The 17279-nt window shown below is 32.2% G+C and overlaps 1 protein-coding gene across 1 annotated transcript; it reads left to right on the plus strand.

The window, feature by feature from the left end:
* The first annotated feature begins 766 nt into the window (after positions 1-766).
* Positions 767-17064, plus strand: LOC139507597 (uncharacterized). The gene is made up of 5 exons (XM_071295811.1): positions 767-1187; positions 2336-2780; positions 5010-5064; positions 7585-7775; positions 15905-17064. The coding sequence occupies exons 2-5, from the start codon at positions 2771-2773 to the stop codon at positions 16444-16446; spliced, it is 798 nt and encodes a 265-aa protein (XP_071151912.1). The 5' UTR covers positions 767-1187; positions 2336-2770; the 3' UTR covers positions 16447-17064.
* Positions 17065-17279: the final 215 nt, after the last annotated feature.

The following is a 17279-nucleotide window of genomic DNA, read 5'->3' on the forward strand; positions in this document are numbered from 1 at the left end:
AGGATACCATTTATTAGAAATATGGAAACCAGTGAACTAGATTTGTCTTGTGAGAACATTTGTGTTAATTTGAGGAATCAGGATAACAACAGTGAAATGGACGATGATAATAGATTCGAAATGTATATTACACCATGTAATGATGGGGACACCTGACAGTTTGAATGACTCCGACACTGGATGTGTGTTCAATTCTCATATACCACAAACTGGCCATGGGTCTGCAGGTTTTTTTATCTACAAAAAATGGCAAACAGTCCCAAATGTGAATCATTTTAAAAACAGTTTAAAAAACTAAAAATCAGTTTTTCTTATTCATCAAAACTTTTATACAATAAAATAAGAAAGCAATCAAAAGCTGTATCAGGGATTTGTAATAAAATGACATCTGAATTACCTCCCTTTAATTTTCCAATATCACTTGTTATGACTCATCCTACATTTGAATTCATGGAAATAAGACTACCTTTACTTCACACTTTCACGGACTCTACAAAAAGTACTACTCATACTGTTATAGATGAACATGGCCTTTTAGAAGGTCAGCAATTCAAATATAAAACAGCCATTGTCTGATATAGATATTGTTATTAGTCCAGCAAATGAAACTTTACTTGAGGAGTTGAAACATAGCCTTACTAGTGAGGGACTTTCAGCTTAAAATAAGACAACATTGTTTATCGCAATGATCTTACCGTTAAGGAAAAAGATGAAAATTTATATGGATTGGCGGAGAAAGAGTGCTCGTTACTATCGGGCCCCCCTGACAATATTAAAACAGGATATAATAATTCAGAATCAAGATGTGGTTGACAATTTAATGAAGAAAAGAAATGACTATTGCGGGGAACATTTTTTAACCCTACCGCCTGGGAAGCTTTTGATTGGTCGATCTTCAAGTGGTGAATGGTTGATTAGTTGTTCGCAGCCTAATAAAACTATTAAATTCAAAGGCACTGAGATTTCTAAATGGCCAAGAAAGGAAAATCTACCTCAAGAAAAACTCTATTCCGATAGTTTTACAAAATATTGAAAAAGAGAAGACTAAAGCTGCATTAAGTACTAAGTCAAAGTCTCCTCAGAAAGACCCATCATCCAGTAGTTACATTTGTATTGAAAATCCTAGTTGTATGACGAAAAGAGAAATCTTTCCTGTTATAAAGAATCAGTACTGAAAGAAAGTGCAAGTAAATATTATATAACTCACAGCAACATCAATTCATTCACAAATTTTGGCATCATTAAGAGTTAAATAAGATGATTATATGATTTAGAAACTAATTTGTGTCATAAATTTTCTAATTTAGCTATCATATATATATTAGTATATGTACACATTGAAACACATATATACTAAACATATTTATACAGATTATCGCTTTCACAAAAAAATAAGATCACAAAAATACCGAAGATCAAGAAAAAATTCAAAACAGACAGTTCCCAACCAAATGGCAAAATCAAAGCTCAAACACAATACAGAATGGAAAACAATTATAAACAGTATGATTTAAAAATTTCAATAATTGCAGAAATTATGAATACAATACATGCAATACTGCTATAATTTTTTTCAAACTTAAAAATATCCGTTAGTTGAATTTTTTCATTGGAGTACTTGCAAATGACTTGAGTATCATTCATTTTGTCTTTGTTAGTGCATTATGATACTTACTTTTATAATTTTATATATGAAAAACAATTTCCAAGTGGTAGTTTCCTGTTGGCTTTCTACATAGTCATATAGTCATGACACGGCCGGTTATGTTTCTTCTCATATATGTTATGATGGTATGCAGTTAGCTGCTAGTAGTCTGATGTTTATTTATGTATTATTGTCATTTTGTTTATTTTCTTTGGTTACATTTTCTGACATCAGATTGGACTTCTCTTGGACTGAATTTTAATGTGCGTTATTGTTATGCGTTTTACTTTTTCTGCATTGGCTAGAGGGTCAGTGGAGGTATAGGGGAGGGTTGAGATCTCATTTACATGTTTAAACCCCGCCGCATTTTTGCGCCTGTCCCAAGTCAGGAGCCTCTGGCCTTTGTTAGTCTTGTATTATTTTTAATTTTAGTTTTCTTGTGTACAATTTGGAGTTTAGTGTGGCATTCATTATCACTGAACTAGTATATATTTTTGTTTTAGGGGGCCAGCTGAAGGACACGTCCTGGGTGCGGGAATTTCATGCTGCATTGAAGACCTGTTTGGTGACCTTCTGTTGTTTTCTGCTCTATGGTCGGGTTGCTGTCTCTTTGACACATTCCCCATTTTTATTCTCAATTTTATTCAGAACTAGAAAGTTTAAAGAAATTAGTGTGACTTTTAATTTCAGATAAGACAAAGAATAACCAACCAACAATAGAACAAGGAAAAACCAAACAGACACAATTGATACTTCTATTCAACCAATACCAGTAATGATGGTGTGTAAAGAAGGAGAGTCATTGAAAGTTATACAGGTACCAGTTAAAATAGAAAACCAGCTAGTGGAGGAAAATATCAGTTTCCACTCAAATACATTTGAAAGTATTGATAGTGAAGGGACAATTAAAGTGAAAGTAGAACCAGTTGATACAGATTATGATACAGGTCAGACATCTGGTAAAGATCTACAAGATGAGAATTCTCCACTGATTGTGAGATTTCCCAATTTAAAACAGTTTGGTAGCCATGAATATGATGAAAATAAACATACATCAAGCTGTGCAGAATCTAAAGTTGGCCACAAAAGAAAGTCACCAGAAGATGACCATCAGTATATCAAGAAATGTATTTCAGTAAGTGCTAAATATTGCATGTATGCAGTAGATAACAAATCTATTGAAGTTTGTCATAAAGATAGAGACTACTTGTAAGAATGGCCATTAAGGAATATGCACATATTTGTTGAATTTATTAATCAGTCAACACATGGTCAATGTCAGGTGATACGGAAAATCAAAATGCTAAGCAAAAATAAGTTACAAACTCTTAATAAATGTATGAAGATTTGAATTCATGTCTATGATCGATTGGAAAAGAATGAAAATATAGTATGCTAATATAGAAAATAATTATGCCTTGAAAGTTTGGACATTGTTGTACCAAAACTTGAACACTAAAAAACAGACTAAGGTTTTAAAACAAAACAGCACAGGCCTTTAATATATATCAAGATGCACCGGTATATAAATCATAATAGTTTATAATTATTGTGACTAAATCAAAGATATATATATACATGATATATATTATCACACTTATATTTATAATATCTATTTCAAAAAAATTCTATATTTTGTTACAAAATTTTTAAATTAAAAATTTAATTATAAACATTTCCTTCCCATTGCAATTATCTTCTATAAGAGGCAGATTTAGAGGGGGCAGGGGCTCCCCCCTCCTTTTCTGGAAAAAAAATTGGTTGATTATATAGGGAATCACTAAAGCATGACCAGGGTGGCCCCTTCTTAGGGAGTCAGTGGATCCGCCGCTGTCTATATCATAGAAATTTATGGCAGCTTAGAAATGAAAGATAAGAGTAGACATATCACTGAATTTGTGAATTACAAATCTTTATAAATCCATCTGACGTTTGGAACCTAGCACAATAGTTGAAGCCACACAATTCTGATTTCAAAATTACCTTTCCAAATTACAAAAACTTCTCAGTGTTGAAAAAAAAGACTGCCAACCTTTACTTCAAACTACCCATACTATTATGATATTATCTGCACAATCAACAACAACCTCTAACATGTAGGAGCTTCAAAAATCTTTTTGAACAATGTAATCAAAATCTATTTATGTTTGTCATTGTTTTTTTTAAACATGTTAAATGTGTATTTTAAATATATAAATGACTGAATAAATATTCAACGATCAATCTTACAGGGCGATGGATCATGTAATATGATTCTGTACACTACAAAATATGATATATAACAAGTCAAAAAGGGTACAACATCACCATTGAATAACTATAAAATGAACAAAATTTAGATATTTTGGATAACAGATATCCTTCTTCAATAAAAGCACGATGTCAAATGAATCATGTAAATATATTCAAACTGAGAAACTTTTTCTAAATCTTGAAATTTATACAATTTAAGCGAACACCACAGACGCTGATACAATTTTTAAATTCCAAACACGGCGCAAAGATTACAATGATATGCCAAATGAAAAAGTTATTTTCGATGTGAACTGGCACAACTCCAAATTTCCAAAGGTTGTGACAGTTTAGATGTTATAACTGCATTGGGCAATTGCAACAGAAACTACATATTTAAGCCTCCCAAACGAATAGCAGTCTAATAATGATTAGAAAAATAAGTTTTTTCTAATGAGGTAAAATAATTGAACATGGCTACGTACTTATACATCCATCCCCAATGAATGGAGCCCTGTAATTTAAACTGGTATTTTAAAAAACATTCAAACTGTAAAGCCAGTACTAAAGCCGGAGTTACTGGAAACAAGTGATGATAGGACAATGAGGGACTAATTCTATGTTTTTTCATTTATGCCCTTTTAAATATATATATATATATACCGGTATATCATGTATATATATATCATAATCTAATCACTTAACATGATTATAAAGAGTAAAAATATTTTCCCAAATTAATTTCAATAAATGTATAATGGGAAACAACTCTATTTAAAAAAATATCAAAACCTCCATCTCTCCATCTCTCATGTGATAGACATGATAGATGTAAAATATGAGTTCCAGTGAGAAAAATGTGTAACATTTTTCACCCTGTCTTTTATAATATGATAACATTTTTATAAAAATTCTAAACTGCATAATACCTCTCAATGAAAGCAGTACATATTGTATAAAGATTGTATTTTAATAATACAATTTGCCTTTGTATGTAAGCTGTTCTATTTCTTAACATGGTCACAAAATATAAATTGTTATTTCTCCTCCTTAAATATTGCATATAATTTCCTATTAAGTTGTAATGCTGGAATTAAAAGTATTATTTATATATATTGATATTTTATTTCAGGTTCCTTTGCAAACAGATCTGATTACATACAACAGTCCCCACTCAGAAGAAAAAGGTAAAAACAATAATTACATGTAGTTGACAGGGTACTTTTATGATTCTGCCAAAGGTCTGGTTAAATACTAGCATATTTTGTTTTCAACATTGATAATTTCATATTTTGTGTACTTTTATGTAAAGAACAAACTTTAGTTATGCATTGGACCAGGAGTATAGTCTCTAAGTTTAAGCAATGGGATAAGCAATTTTACATGTATGTGTTCCTAATATGGATTGATTTAACTTTGTTTATTTGTTATCCCATGAACTGTTAGCTTACAAATATTCAAAACCACAACTTGAACAGTCTTAAAGGGAGAGAAAAATCAAATGTTTTATTAGTGAACATTCTAAAATAGTACAATTAGAGGTACATGGGAGACAACTCTTGATACCCATTTCTTATGAAAGGCATATGTTTCATTGAACAAAATATGAAAAAAAGTTGCATGGGAATGTGCAAAGAGAAAATAAAAACAATAAGATGTAATTTTTTATGCCCCACCTAGGATAGTAGAGGGGCATTATGTTTTCTGGTCTGTGTGTCCGTTCGTCCGTTCGTCTGTTGGTCTGTCCGTCCGTTCGTCCGTCTGTCCCGCTTCAGGTTAAAGTTTTTGGTCAAGGTAGTTTTTGATGAAGTTGAAGTCCAATCAACTTGAAACTTAGTACAAATGTTCCTTATGATATGATCTTTCTAATTTTAAAGCCAAATTAAACTTTTGACCCCAATTTCACGGTCCACTGAACATAGAAAATGAAAGTGCATGTTTCAGGTTAAAGTTTTTGGTCAAGGTAGTTTTTGATGAAGTTGAAGTCCAATCAACTTGAAACTTAGTACACATGTTCCTTATGATATGATCTTTCTAATTTTAAAGCAAATTAAACTTTTGACCCCAATTTCACGGTCCACTGAACATAGAAAATGAAAGTGCATGTTTCAGGTTAAAGTTTTTGGTCAAGGTAGTTTTTGATGAAGTTGAAGTCCAATCAACTTGAAACTTAGTACAAATGTTCCCTATGATATTATCTTTCTAATTTTAATGCCTAATTATATTTTTTATCCAATTTCACGGTCCATTGAACATGGAAAATGATAGTGCGAGTGGGGCATCCGTGTACTTTGGACACATTCTTGTTACGACATGTATTAAAGCTTTTTTAACCAAGTCACCAAGTTTTATCAAAATTATAATTATTAATGCTTCCCCAAAATTCTTTGGTGTTCTTTGGGCTTATCTCATTATTTGTTTTATCAAGGAATGAAAAAAATCCTTTTTCAATTTATTTTTCAATTTATTGTACTCTCTTTTACAGTTGCAATAAGTCAATCTTAATGCATTATTATTAGGGGCTTTAGCTAATCTATTTCCAAGGGAGCGAACTTCTTTTCTAAGGAGTAAGCAATCATTTGACATCCATACTTTTTTAGGTTTTGCCTTTTTTGTATGTCTTTGCATTATGGACTTTTTTAAACTTGCTTTAAAAGAAACTGATTTTTTTGCAGCCTCTAAATAGATTTCATTAGTTTTGGTCACTAAGAAATCAATATCATTAAAATTATTATCATCAATTAGTTTATTTAAAGATAGAAGGTCTTCTACACTGTTTTCTTCTAATAAAGCATCAACATAAATGTCCTTACTTTGATCCACCCATTTAAATGTACCAGGAAGGGACCATAGTTCTTCCTTATCTATTTCTTTAGAATTTTTATAATTAAAAATATTCAACGCTATTAAACAATGATCTGATAGATCAGTAGGTGGTTTTACCATAAAGTTATTGATGGTATAAAATAAATTCTGTGATGTCAACATACAATCTACTGTGCTCTTACCATTACTATTATAAAATGTAAAGTAGCCAAGTGAGTCACCAAGGAATCTTCCATTCACAATTCTCATTTGAGAGGACTTACAGATATTTACTAGTAAATTCCAATGTAAATTGTTTTTTTGATCTAATTGATTCTTTCCAAGGGTAAATCAGGTGTATAATCTTCCGGTAATGGACAGTCTGTAAAATTGTCATTAACACCATCATTTTGAATAAAGTCATTTAATCTTATTATATAAACAGATTATTTTGTTTTAATGTTTCAGATAAATGCTTGTCAACTTCAAGATAATTTTGAATGGCAGAGCATAACTTGTTTGTACATACTTAATAAATTACAATTGCCTTTCTTTTTTTTTTTTTTTTTAAATATGAGGGTGAAGATTGGGAGTCTACATTTATATCTATGTATATTCTTTAATTTATTATACCATTAGTCTCTATTCTATATATTTTTGGTCCATTATTCTCTATTATATATAGATTTTTATTTTTTTTTGGGGGGGGGGGTTCTATTTTTCTGTTGTTTTTGTTTGTTTGTCCTTTATTTTGCATGTTTTTAGCCATATGTTTTGAAAGTTTTGAAAAAAAATGATCACATGAGAGTTAACCAGAGATATGCTTACTTTTGTATATGTACTGAAATGTCTTGTGAAAGGAAATAAGTATATACCTATTTATTTGCTACTTTTATTCAAAGCTTGTACCAGTCTGTTAGAGACAACTTCTCTGATTCTGAAGCAGAGGATTCAGAGACCAGTAAAAGTGGACAGGAACCCCTTGGTATAAGATTTCCTGTAATGAATGACGGGGAAATAGATGCCTTGATGGATATTGAAACAACAAGAGGTACAAAGAGACAAACAAGATGGGGAGTTAGTACTTTCAAGGGTTAGTTTAAGTTATGTCAACTTGTATTGTATTGCAGTAGTAAAAGATTACAAAAGGGGCATTATGTTTTACACATATATCCGTCTGTACGTACGTACCTCCCTCCTTACATCCATACGCCCCAAAGTTGGTTTTCATTCTCTTACTTCAGTTTGCCTCAACCAAATGTGCTGAAACTTGTACACAATGCTTATAACCACAAATAATATGTCAAATTTGCATTTTTGGGATTGTCACTAAGTTTTCTAGAGTTATGCACCTATCAAATGAAAAAAGTATACATTTTTTTGTTTCCGTTCTTTAAATTAAGTTAGCATCAACAAAATTTCATGAAACTTATACACAATATTTATTACCACAAAACTTAGATCAAGTACAAATTTGGGTAGGGTCACTTTCTTCAGTTATGTTCTTTATAACTTTATATAATATCTCTTTATCTGATATACAAGCATCATCTGTGTCCCATGGACACATTCCCTGTTTATTTGATCAAAGTAAAGTTTTGTTCATGTAGTTATTCAAAGTCTGAAGTATGACTGAGGTATAGATAGGGTATAAGGTGCTAAGAGAATACCATCTCTAAATATAAAAAGCTCAAGCTTTTAACTGCAATTTCTGTACCAATAGTTTGTTTTAATATGGACATTTTCTTCTGACCCTATCACTTTGACTCATTTTACAACCAAAATTGGAAATCCCATTTTTAGCTCACCTGACCTGATAGGTCAAGTTTACCCAAAAGACCAAATTTACCCAAACTTAGCCACAATCATTTGGGTATCTAGTTAAAAAAATGTGTCCGATGACCCCGCCAACCTACCAAGATGGCTGCCATGGCTAAAAATAGAACATAGGGGTAAAATGCCGTTTTTGGCTTATATCTCTGAAAACTAAAGTATCTAGAGCAAATCTGACATGGTGAAAATGTTTATTAGATGAAGATCTATCTACCCTGAAATTTTTAGATGAATCAGACAACCTGTTGTTGGGTTGCTGCCCCTGATTGGTAATTTTAAGAAAATTTTGCAGCTTGAATATTATTATAGATAGAGATAAACTGTAAACAGCAATGATGTTCAGTAAAGTAAGATCTATAAAAAAAGTCAACATGACCATTTTGGTCATTAAACCCTTAACAAGTTATTGCCCTTTAGGCCAATTAAAATTAATTGATAGATTTTCATCCCCGCCCCGCCCCTCTGAAATCGTCCCGCCCCGATTTTTTTATTTTGAAAATTTTACGATTTCCGGATTTTGTTCATTTCGTTACCGGTAACCGTCGATAATTTCGTTTTATTCGAACTTCCTGTTTCGAATTTCGGTTTTCATCTTTCTTGTTTCGAGTACTTTAAACGATTATGTTCACAAATTCTGCTGCTCAATGATGACAATATCATCTACGGAGAATAGAGATAGATTACCAGAAGGCATGAAATATTCGGGTTATGAGTAATACGCTGTGTCCCAAGAACGCAAATCGCGGTATGTTACAAATTGGAAATTTCTGTCATTAGAAAACCGTGGATGTTTTTTTAATAAAACATTGACTTATTGTCAGCAAATTTGGGCTCTGAAAGATTTCAAAAGCGCAAGAATCGTGGAGACACATTGGTAGAAAAAAAACAGAACTGGATTAAAGAAACTGACAAAAGCACGAACCTGTTAGATCTCATGACCGTATATTGAGTTCAAAGAGTCGGCAAACATACACATTGTGTTATAGAAAGATTTACCCATGGCTATTGTTTTTGTTCAAAAACACCAAATACCCTTAAAAGAGTCATTAAACAACTTCATGCTTTACATTGTAATTATATTTGCTTCAGTCTTGCATAACTTGAGAATCTTAAAAGGCGACAACCCAACTATTACCAACACTGTTTGAGTCCTCATTTCATTCTTAATACTTGTGTTGCATACCATTGCATTTGCATAATTTTATGGGGACTACAAACCATTGCTTAAAAAGGAGTCCAACTGAATAGAGAATTTCTCCATTATTTTACTGTTTACTGGAAATAGCTTTCTAAAGTAGCAATTGCATAGAACAGTCGTTGCCAATCAGAGATATTTATTTAAGAATTTGAAAAATTATGTATGATTCTTCATACATGTTTACACATGTACATGGTATAAGCTAATTATAACACTTGCATATATAAATGAAGTTCACGTCGCAAGAAGGTTTCATATTAAATAAAATTTAAGAAATAAAATCCTCCCACCCGCCCCATTTTTTTCAAAACTTTGGATGAAAATCTACTAATTAATTTTAGTTGGCCTTATACTAAACTTTTGTTAATTTTTTCGTCAATTTTTGTAATCTCTTATGAAAATCTTCTCCTCTGAAACTACTAAGACAAATTTAACCAAACTTGTTCATAATTATCATTAGGGTATTTAGTTTAAAAAATGTGTCCAATGACCCCGCCTGGCGAACCAAGATGGCTGACATGGCTAAAAATAGTACATAGGGTAAAATGCAGTATTTGGTTTAAAATCTCAGAAACCAAAGCAAATCTGACGAAGATAAATTTGTTTGTTAGGTTAAGGTCTATCTGCCCTGAAATTTCAAAAACAATCAGGCAACCTTTTGTTGGGTTGCTGCCCTGAATTGGTGATTTTGAGAAAATTTTGCAGCTTTTGGTTATTATCGATATCTTTGAATATTATAAAAAGTAAAATCACAAAAATACTGAACTTAGAGGAAGATCAATTGGGAAAGTCCATAATCACATGGCAAAATCAAATAACCAAACGCATCAAAACGAATGGACAAAAACTGTCATATTCCTGACTTGGTACAGGCATTTTCAAATGTAGAAAATGGTGGATTAAACCTGGTTCTATAGCGCTAACCCTCTCACTTTAATGACAGTCTCATCAATTTCAGATATTTTTACATTGATGCGTTAAATAAACAGACACAATAAATATAATAGTCAAAATATGGGTACATCAGTCATCATCGTTTAACAATTTTAAAAGGAACAATTTAACAGAACACAAAAACATCTACTATCTACGAACACATTTATTGATTTGAGTGTCTGACGTCAGAAAATTTTATACGTCATATAAATTTGTCATTCAATGTACGTACAAACAATTTAAAATTTTCATGGGAATGTTAGCATACAGGGTTAAAAAATCAAAAGTATGTGAGAATAAATTTAAGAAATAGACCGAGATTTAAACTAGTCCAAAAGTTATATATAGAATTTATAAGAATCCAAAAATAGTTAATTCCACTACGCGATTGAATGATTTTGACATTTGTGGTTCAACGTATATTGTAATTCATAATAGAAATATATCATAATGACATATAAATAGAACAATATCATACTGACGGGATCTTTTAAAGTACAGAGTCACGTTATAAGAACAAAATAAATACAAAAAGTCGCAAATACAAAACAAACCACAAAAAAATGAAAGTCGATACAAACACATTGCAAGATGTATAAGTACCAAGCCACGTGAAACGGAAATCACATGAAACCATTCAACAGTAAAAGTAATATTAACTAGAATTGCTATTGCAAGCATAGCGGATGTCACCCTTCCCCCATTGCCACTAAGCGGCAGCCATTTCAAAAACTTTTAACAGTGAATGCACATATTTGCATGGCTATACATTTTCTGTAAATTTTCAGTACATTTAGATCATTTTTAAAAACATGACATTTTTGCTGTTTCCATGGCAACGGCAGCCATTTTGAAATTTTCTAAGTCAAAAGTCTCATCTATACATGCCAGTTTACAATAATATTAAGTTTCATTAAGTTTGGAGCATTTTGAAAATATTTGACATTTTTGCAGTTTCCATGGCAACGGTAGCCATTTTGGAAATTCCAACTTCAAAAGTCTCATGCAGACTTGACAGTCAACAATCATAGTAAGTTTCATCAATTTTGAAGCATATTGAAATTTTTGAAATTTTTGACATTTTGGCTGGTTTCTATGGTTACACAGACCATTCCGAATTTCTAATGGCAGATACCACATTGGGACATGGAGGGAACATACCATCAGAGTTTCAATGGATTTGACCTACCCTTTTAAGAAAGTAAATGCCACTTTTAGGTGTTTTTTGGACCATTTTGACCTGTTTTGCATTGTTTCCATGGTAACGGCAGACAATTTCACAATTCCAACGCCAAATTCCACATCTTACAATGTTGCTCATCGTTTCTGTGAAGTTTATTAAATTTGGAGCATTTCCATATTTTGGAAATTTTTGGTGTGGTATCCATGGCAACATATCAGTTCCAATGATTGCCAAAATCATCCCAAAGCAGTATATAGTGGGCACCTACATTGTATTAAAATCTAAAGATTTTAAGCTTAAGCATTCTCAAACAATTCCCTTAACTCTAAAATTATATTTTTTCACCATTTTTCGTTTCCATGGTGATGGCAGCCATTTTTTTAGTTCCAAATACCGGAAAGAAACAGGAAAGTCAGGGTTCCTGGTTATAGTGCACTATCATTCAGATTGGTTCCTTGGCTCTGAGAAAACTGCCGGACAAAATTAGGTGGAAGAAAAATAATAATAATAATAATAACTAGAATTGCCATTGCAAGCAATAGCGGATGTCACCCTTCCCCCTATTGCCACTAAGCGGCAGCCATTTCAAAATTGTTTAACCGTGAATGCACATACATACATGGCAATACATGTTTCTGTAAATTTTCAGTACATTCAGAGCATTTTAGAAAACTTCACATTTTTGCTGTTTCCATGGCAACGGCAGCCATTTTGAAAATTTCAAAGTCAAAAGTCTCATCTATACATGCCAGTTGACAATAATATTAAGTTTCATTAAGTTTGGAGCATTTTGAAAATATTTGACATTTCTGCAGTTTCCATAGCAACGGTGGCCATTTTGGAAATTCCAATTTCAAAAGTCTTATGCAGACTTGACAGTCAACAAATATATTAAGTTTCATAAATTTTGGAGCATTTTGAAATTTTTGAAATTTTTTACATTTTGGCTGGTTTCTATGGTAACACAGACCATTCCAAATTTCTAATGGCAGATACTCCATTGGTACATGGGAGGGAACATACCATCAGAGTTTCAATGGATTTGACCTACCATTTTAAGGGAGGTAAATGACACTTTTTAAGGTTTTTTAAAGCGTTTTGACCATTTTTGCCTTGTTTCCATGGTAACACAAGACATTTTCGAAATTCCAACGCCAAATTCCACCTCTACCAAAGTTGCTCATCGTTATGCTAAAGTTTCAAAAATTTGGAGCATTTTGATATTTTTGAAATTTTTGGTGTAGTATCCATGGCAACATAGTAGTTCCAATGAATACCAAAAATCATCCAAAAGAAGTATATAGTGGGCACCTACATTGTATCAAAATATAATGATTCTGAGTTTAAGCATCTCCAAATTTTTCACCAAAATCCAAAAATTTAATTTTTTCACATTTGTTCTGTTTCCATGGTAACGGCAGCCATTTTAATGGTCTTATGACCTACTGCAACCCGGAATTTTGTGTTCCTCATTATAGTCAACTATCATTAGGTTTGGTTCCATTGTCTCAAGAAAACTGCCGGACAAAATCATTGGAAGAATAATAATAATAATAGTAAGAACAGAGGAAAAGCAATATGTCACCCGACATTGTCGATCGGGTGACATAATAATAATAATAGGGAAAAAGAAACAGAGGAAAAGCAATATGTCACCCGACTTTGTCGATCGGGTGACATAATAATAGACCAAAGACAAATGAAAGTACTATAAAACACGTTGTTAAGATGATAAACATCATCAGTATTTATCTCTATTATAGATAGAGATAAACTGCAATAATGTAGAGCTAAGTAAGACCTACAAATAATTTCAATGATCAAAATGGTCAATTGACCCCTTTATAGTCAATTTTTAATAATTTTCATAATTTTTATAAATCTTGTAAAATTTACAAATATTTTAACTACTAGGATAGATTCATAGGTTCATTATAGATAGAGATAATTGTTCAGTAAAGTAAGATCTACAAATGCATCACCATCACCAAAACACAATTTTGTCATGAATCCATCTGTGTCCTTTGTTTATGATATGCACATACATTTTGTAGCATGCATAGACCAAGGTGAATGACACAGTCTCTTTAGAGCCTCTAGTTTAAATTGAGAGCGTGTCAATTTATGAATGCTTAGAAAGTTGTTTTGTTTTAGATTAAGCTTTTAAATTTTTTCACCAAAACCCAACCTAAAACAATAAATAATAAGTCAGTATATTAAATATTTGTCAGATCACGAAAATTTGGTATGTTAGAAATTAATTTACAACCATCATGTGAAAATTTGGTATGTTAGAAATTAATTTACAACCATCATGTGTAATTAACACACTTCTTGTGGACTTTTAGTCATTTATAGTGTTACAGGATAAACATGATAAAGTAGTTGTCATTTTTTCAGAAAAAAAGACCCTAGTTTATTTGAGTTTATGATATCTTCCCCTCTGTAGATTTTAGAAAATTCAATTGGTTGTGTGACATCTTGATCAAAATATTTAATTCACATCTACGCCCATGCTCCATATAAAATTTAGTAACCATTTTTATCCCATATTATGGTACTGAAAATATGTGTTATATAGGCATGGTGATAAATTTTGGATGGAGCATATAATAGTTGCAACTTCCTGAGTCAATGCAAAGATCAGATGTTTGGTCCTCCTTTCATGTCCTATTTGGTTATGTAGTATCCCAAGTAATTTTTTTAAACATCATCAGCTTTCTAAACATTTATTTCTGAGCATTCCCTTATACAGTTAGTCAAGAAAAACACCTTGACTGATATATAGAAATTTGACATGATTTTAAAACTAATCACAATGAATACTAAAATTTATGATAAAAGAGACGATTTTTCATTTCCTATGGTTAATTATCCATTTTTAGTTGGTGACGTTCCCTTGTCACCATCTTACGGTGTTTATATATCTCAACTTGTACGATTCGCTTGTGTATGTAACAATGTTTTAGATTTTAACGAGAAAAATTTATGTATTACTGAAAAATTATTACACCAGGGTTTTTGATATCACAAATTAGTCAAAACATTTACTAAATTTTATCATCGGTATAAGGACATCATTCGTAAATATAGCTCAACATGCAGACTTCTTATACGTTCAGGTATTTCACATCCAATTTTTTATGGAAATATTCTTTATAAAGCACAAAGGTGTCAGTATTCACCTCAAAAACTAATCAAACCTTTGAATAGACTTATTAAGAAGGGATATAGTTACGATACTGTTGTCAGGTCATTAAAGATTGCATATTTTGGCGTTAATATTGATTCACTTATAGGGTCTTTGCATCGGAACTAAACACATTTATTCAAAAACCAGTTGTTGGCATGACACAGGTTATGTTCTTCTCATATATGTTATGATGGTATGATACTAAACCCCTAACGGGAAGGATTGTGCCTGATGTTCATATGATGAAATCATAATCTTTCAGTCAGTTTAATTGAAGTCTGGAGCTGGCATGTCAGTTAACTGCTAGTAGTCTGTTGTTATTTATGTATTATTGTCATTTTGTTTATTTTCTTTGGTTACATCTTCTGACATCAGACTCAGACTTCTCTTGAACTGAATTTTAATGTGCGTATTGTTATGCGTTTACTTTTCTACATTGGCTAGAGGTATAGGGGGAGGGTTGAGATCTCACAAACATGTTTAACCCCGCCGCATTTTTGCGCCTGTCCCAAGTCAGGAGCCTCTGGCCTTTGTTAGTCTTGTGTTATTTTAATTTTAGTTTCTTGTGTACAATTTGGAAATTAGTATGGCGTTCATTATCACTGAACTAGTATATATTTGTTTAAGGGCCAGCTGAAGGACACCTCGGGTGCGGGAATTTCTCGCTACATTGAAGACCTGTTGGTGACCTTCTGCTGTTGTTTTTTTCTATGGTCGGGTTGTTGTCTCTTTGGCACACTCCCCATTTCATTCTCAATTTTTTATTGGTTAATTATTAAGTTGGTATACATAGAAAACTGTTTTATATATTAATTTTAAGTGTTGTTACTGTTTTCATTTTATGTGACACATTGATAGTCCTTGCTATTTTCCTTTCAGAATGGTTGAAACAAAGGGAATTTGATCCAAATTTTGAAGATTTATCCACAAAAGTTCTTGATGAAAGACTTGAAAAATTTTATGCTGAATTAAGAACAGCTGATGGTAAATTATACGCAACAAACTCATTCCGAGGCATCAGAGCTTCCATCAACCGCCACCTGACTACTTTCCCTTATAATAGGTCATTATCCTTATTCACTGATCATGAATTTAATAAATCAAACAAGGTCTTCAAAGCTATGATGCGGAAAATAAAAATGGAAGTTGTGAAGAAAAACTTACCACCACCAATTTCAGGAGAAGACATGACAAAGTTAACAAGATCACCAGTTTTAACCATCAACACTCCCAAAGGATTGCAGAACAAAGTGTGGCTTGATTTGACCCTTAATTTTACATACAAAAATTGTCTTAAACAACGTGATTATAGAACTCATATGTTTGTTTTTAAGACTGATGACAATGGAATGGAATATGTAGAGATAAAGGATCCTAATAGACAACCTGGTGAACTCAGTCCAAAAATGGTTGCAAACTAGAGACATATATTGTCCAGTTGCCTCATTGATGAAATATTTAACAAAGCGTAATAAAGCTTCAGAAGACTTCTTCCAACAACCTAGGTGTCAAAAATCTATGACTGATGACAGTTGGTACACGTCACGTCCTTAGGGGAAAGACAACTTGCAAATATGATGAAGAATATCTCAAAAGAAGCAGGGCTTAGTCGTGTTTATTCTAATGTAGTACTGAAGGAAACTATACTAAATTCTTTACTTTACATGCCTATGCAACCTGAAAAAGTACAGAAGTTCTTAGTTCAGTCTACACCTTTATTTATATTTAATTCAAATGAGAATAACATTATAAACATTTAAATGGATTATCAAATGATCATCAGATATCTTGTTCAGGATTGCTAGCAGTGAAGTTTAGAAGTCACCGAACACCAATGCATTTTACATCATCTTTTTTTTTTATATAAATTTGTGATTATTGTTTAGTAAAGTGATACAATTCTAGAAATAATGTCGTTTCTGCAAATATGCATTGGATATATTCTTTTGTCAATATTTTAGTATGAACAACAGCCCTTGTGGAATTTGCTTTTTCCTCCTGCCCATAGTGGACAGCCCATCTGTGCCAAATCTAGCTACTGTGGATTTTTATGCCCACCTACGATAGTAGAGGGGCATTATGTTTTCCTGGTCTGTGCGTCCATTCGTTCGTTCGTCCGTCCGTCTGTTCGTTCGTTCGTTCGTCTGTTCGTTCGTCCGTCTGTCCCGCTTCAGGTTAAAGTTTTTGGTCAAGGTAGTTTTTGATGAAGTTGAAGTCCAATCAACTTGAAACTTAGTACACATGTTCCTTATGA

This window comes from Mytilus edulis, unplaced genomic scaffold (assembly GCF_963676685.1).
Source record: "Mytilus edulis unplaced genomic scaffold, xbMytEdul2.2 SCAFFOLD_612, whole genome shotgun sequence".
Taxonomy (NCBI): Eukaryota; Metazoa; Mollusca; class Bivalvia; order Mytilida; family Mytilidae; genus Mytilus; species Mytilus edulis.

Excerpts from the sequence above, each read along its gene's own strand:
- LOC139507597 (XM_071295811.1), top strand. Across the intron at positions 5,065-7,584 it reads TCCCCACTCAGAAGAAAAAG|CTTGTACCAGTCTGTTAGAG; the intron begins GTAAAAACAATA and ends TTTTATTCAAAG. Across the intron at positions 7,776-15,904 it reads GGGAGTTAGTACTTTCAAGG|AATGGTTGAAACAAAGGGAA; the intron begins GTTAGTTTAAGT and ends TTTTCCTTTCAG.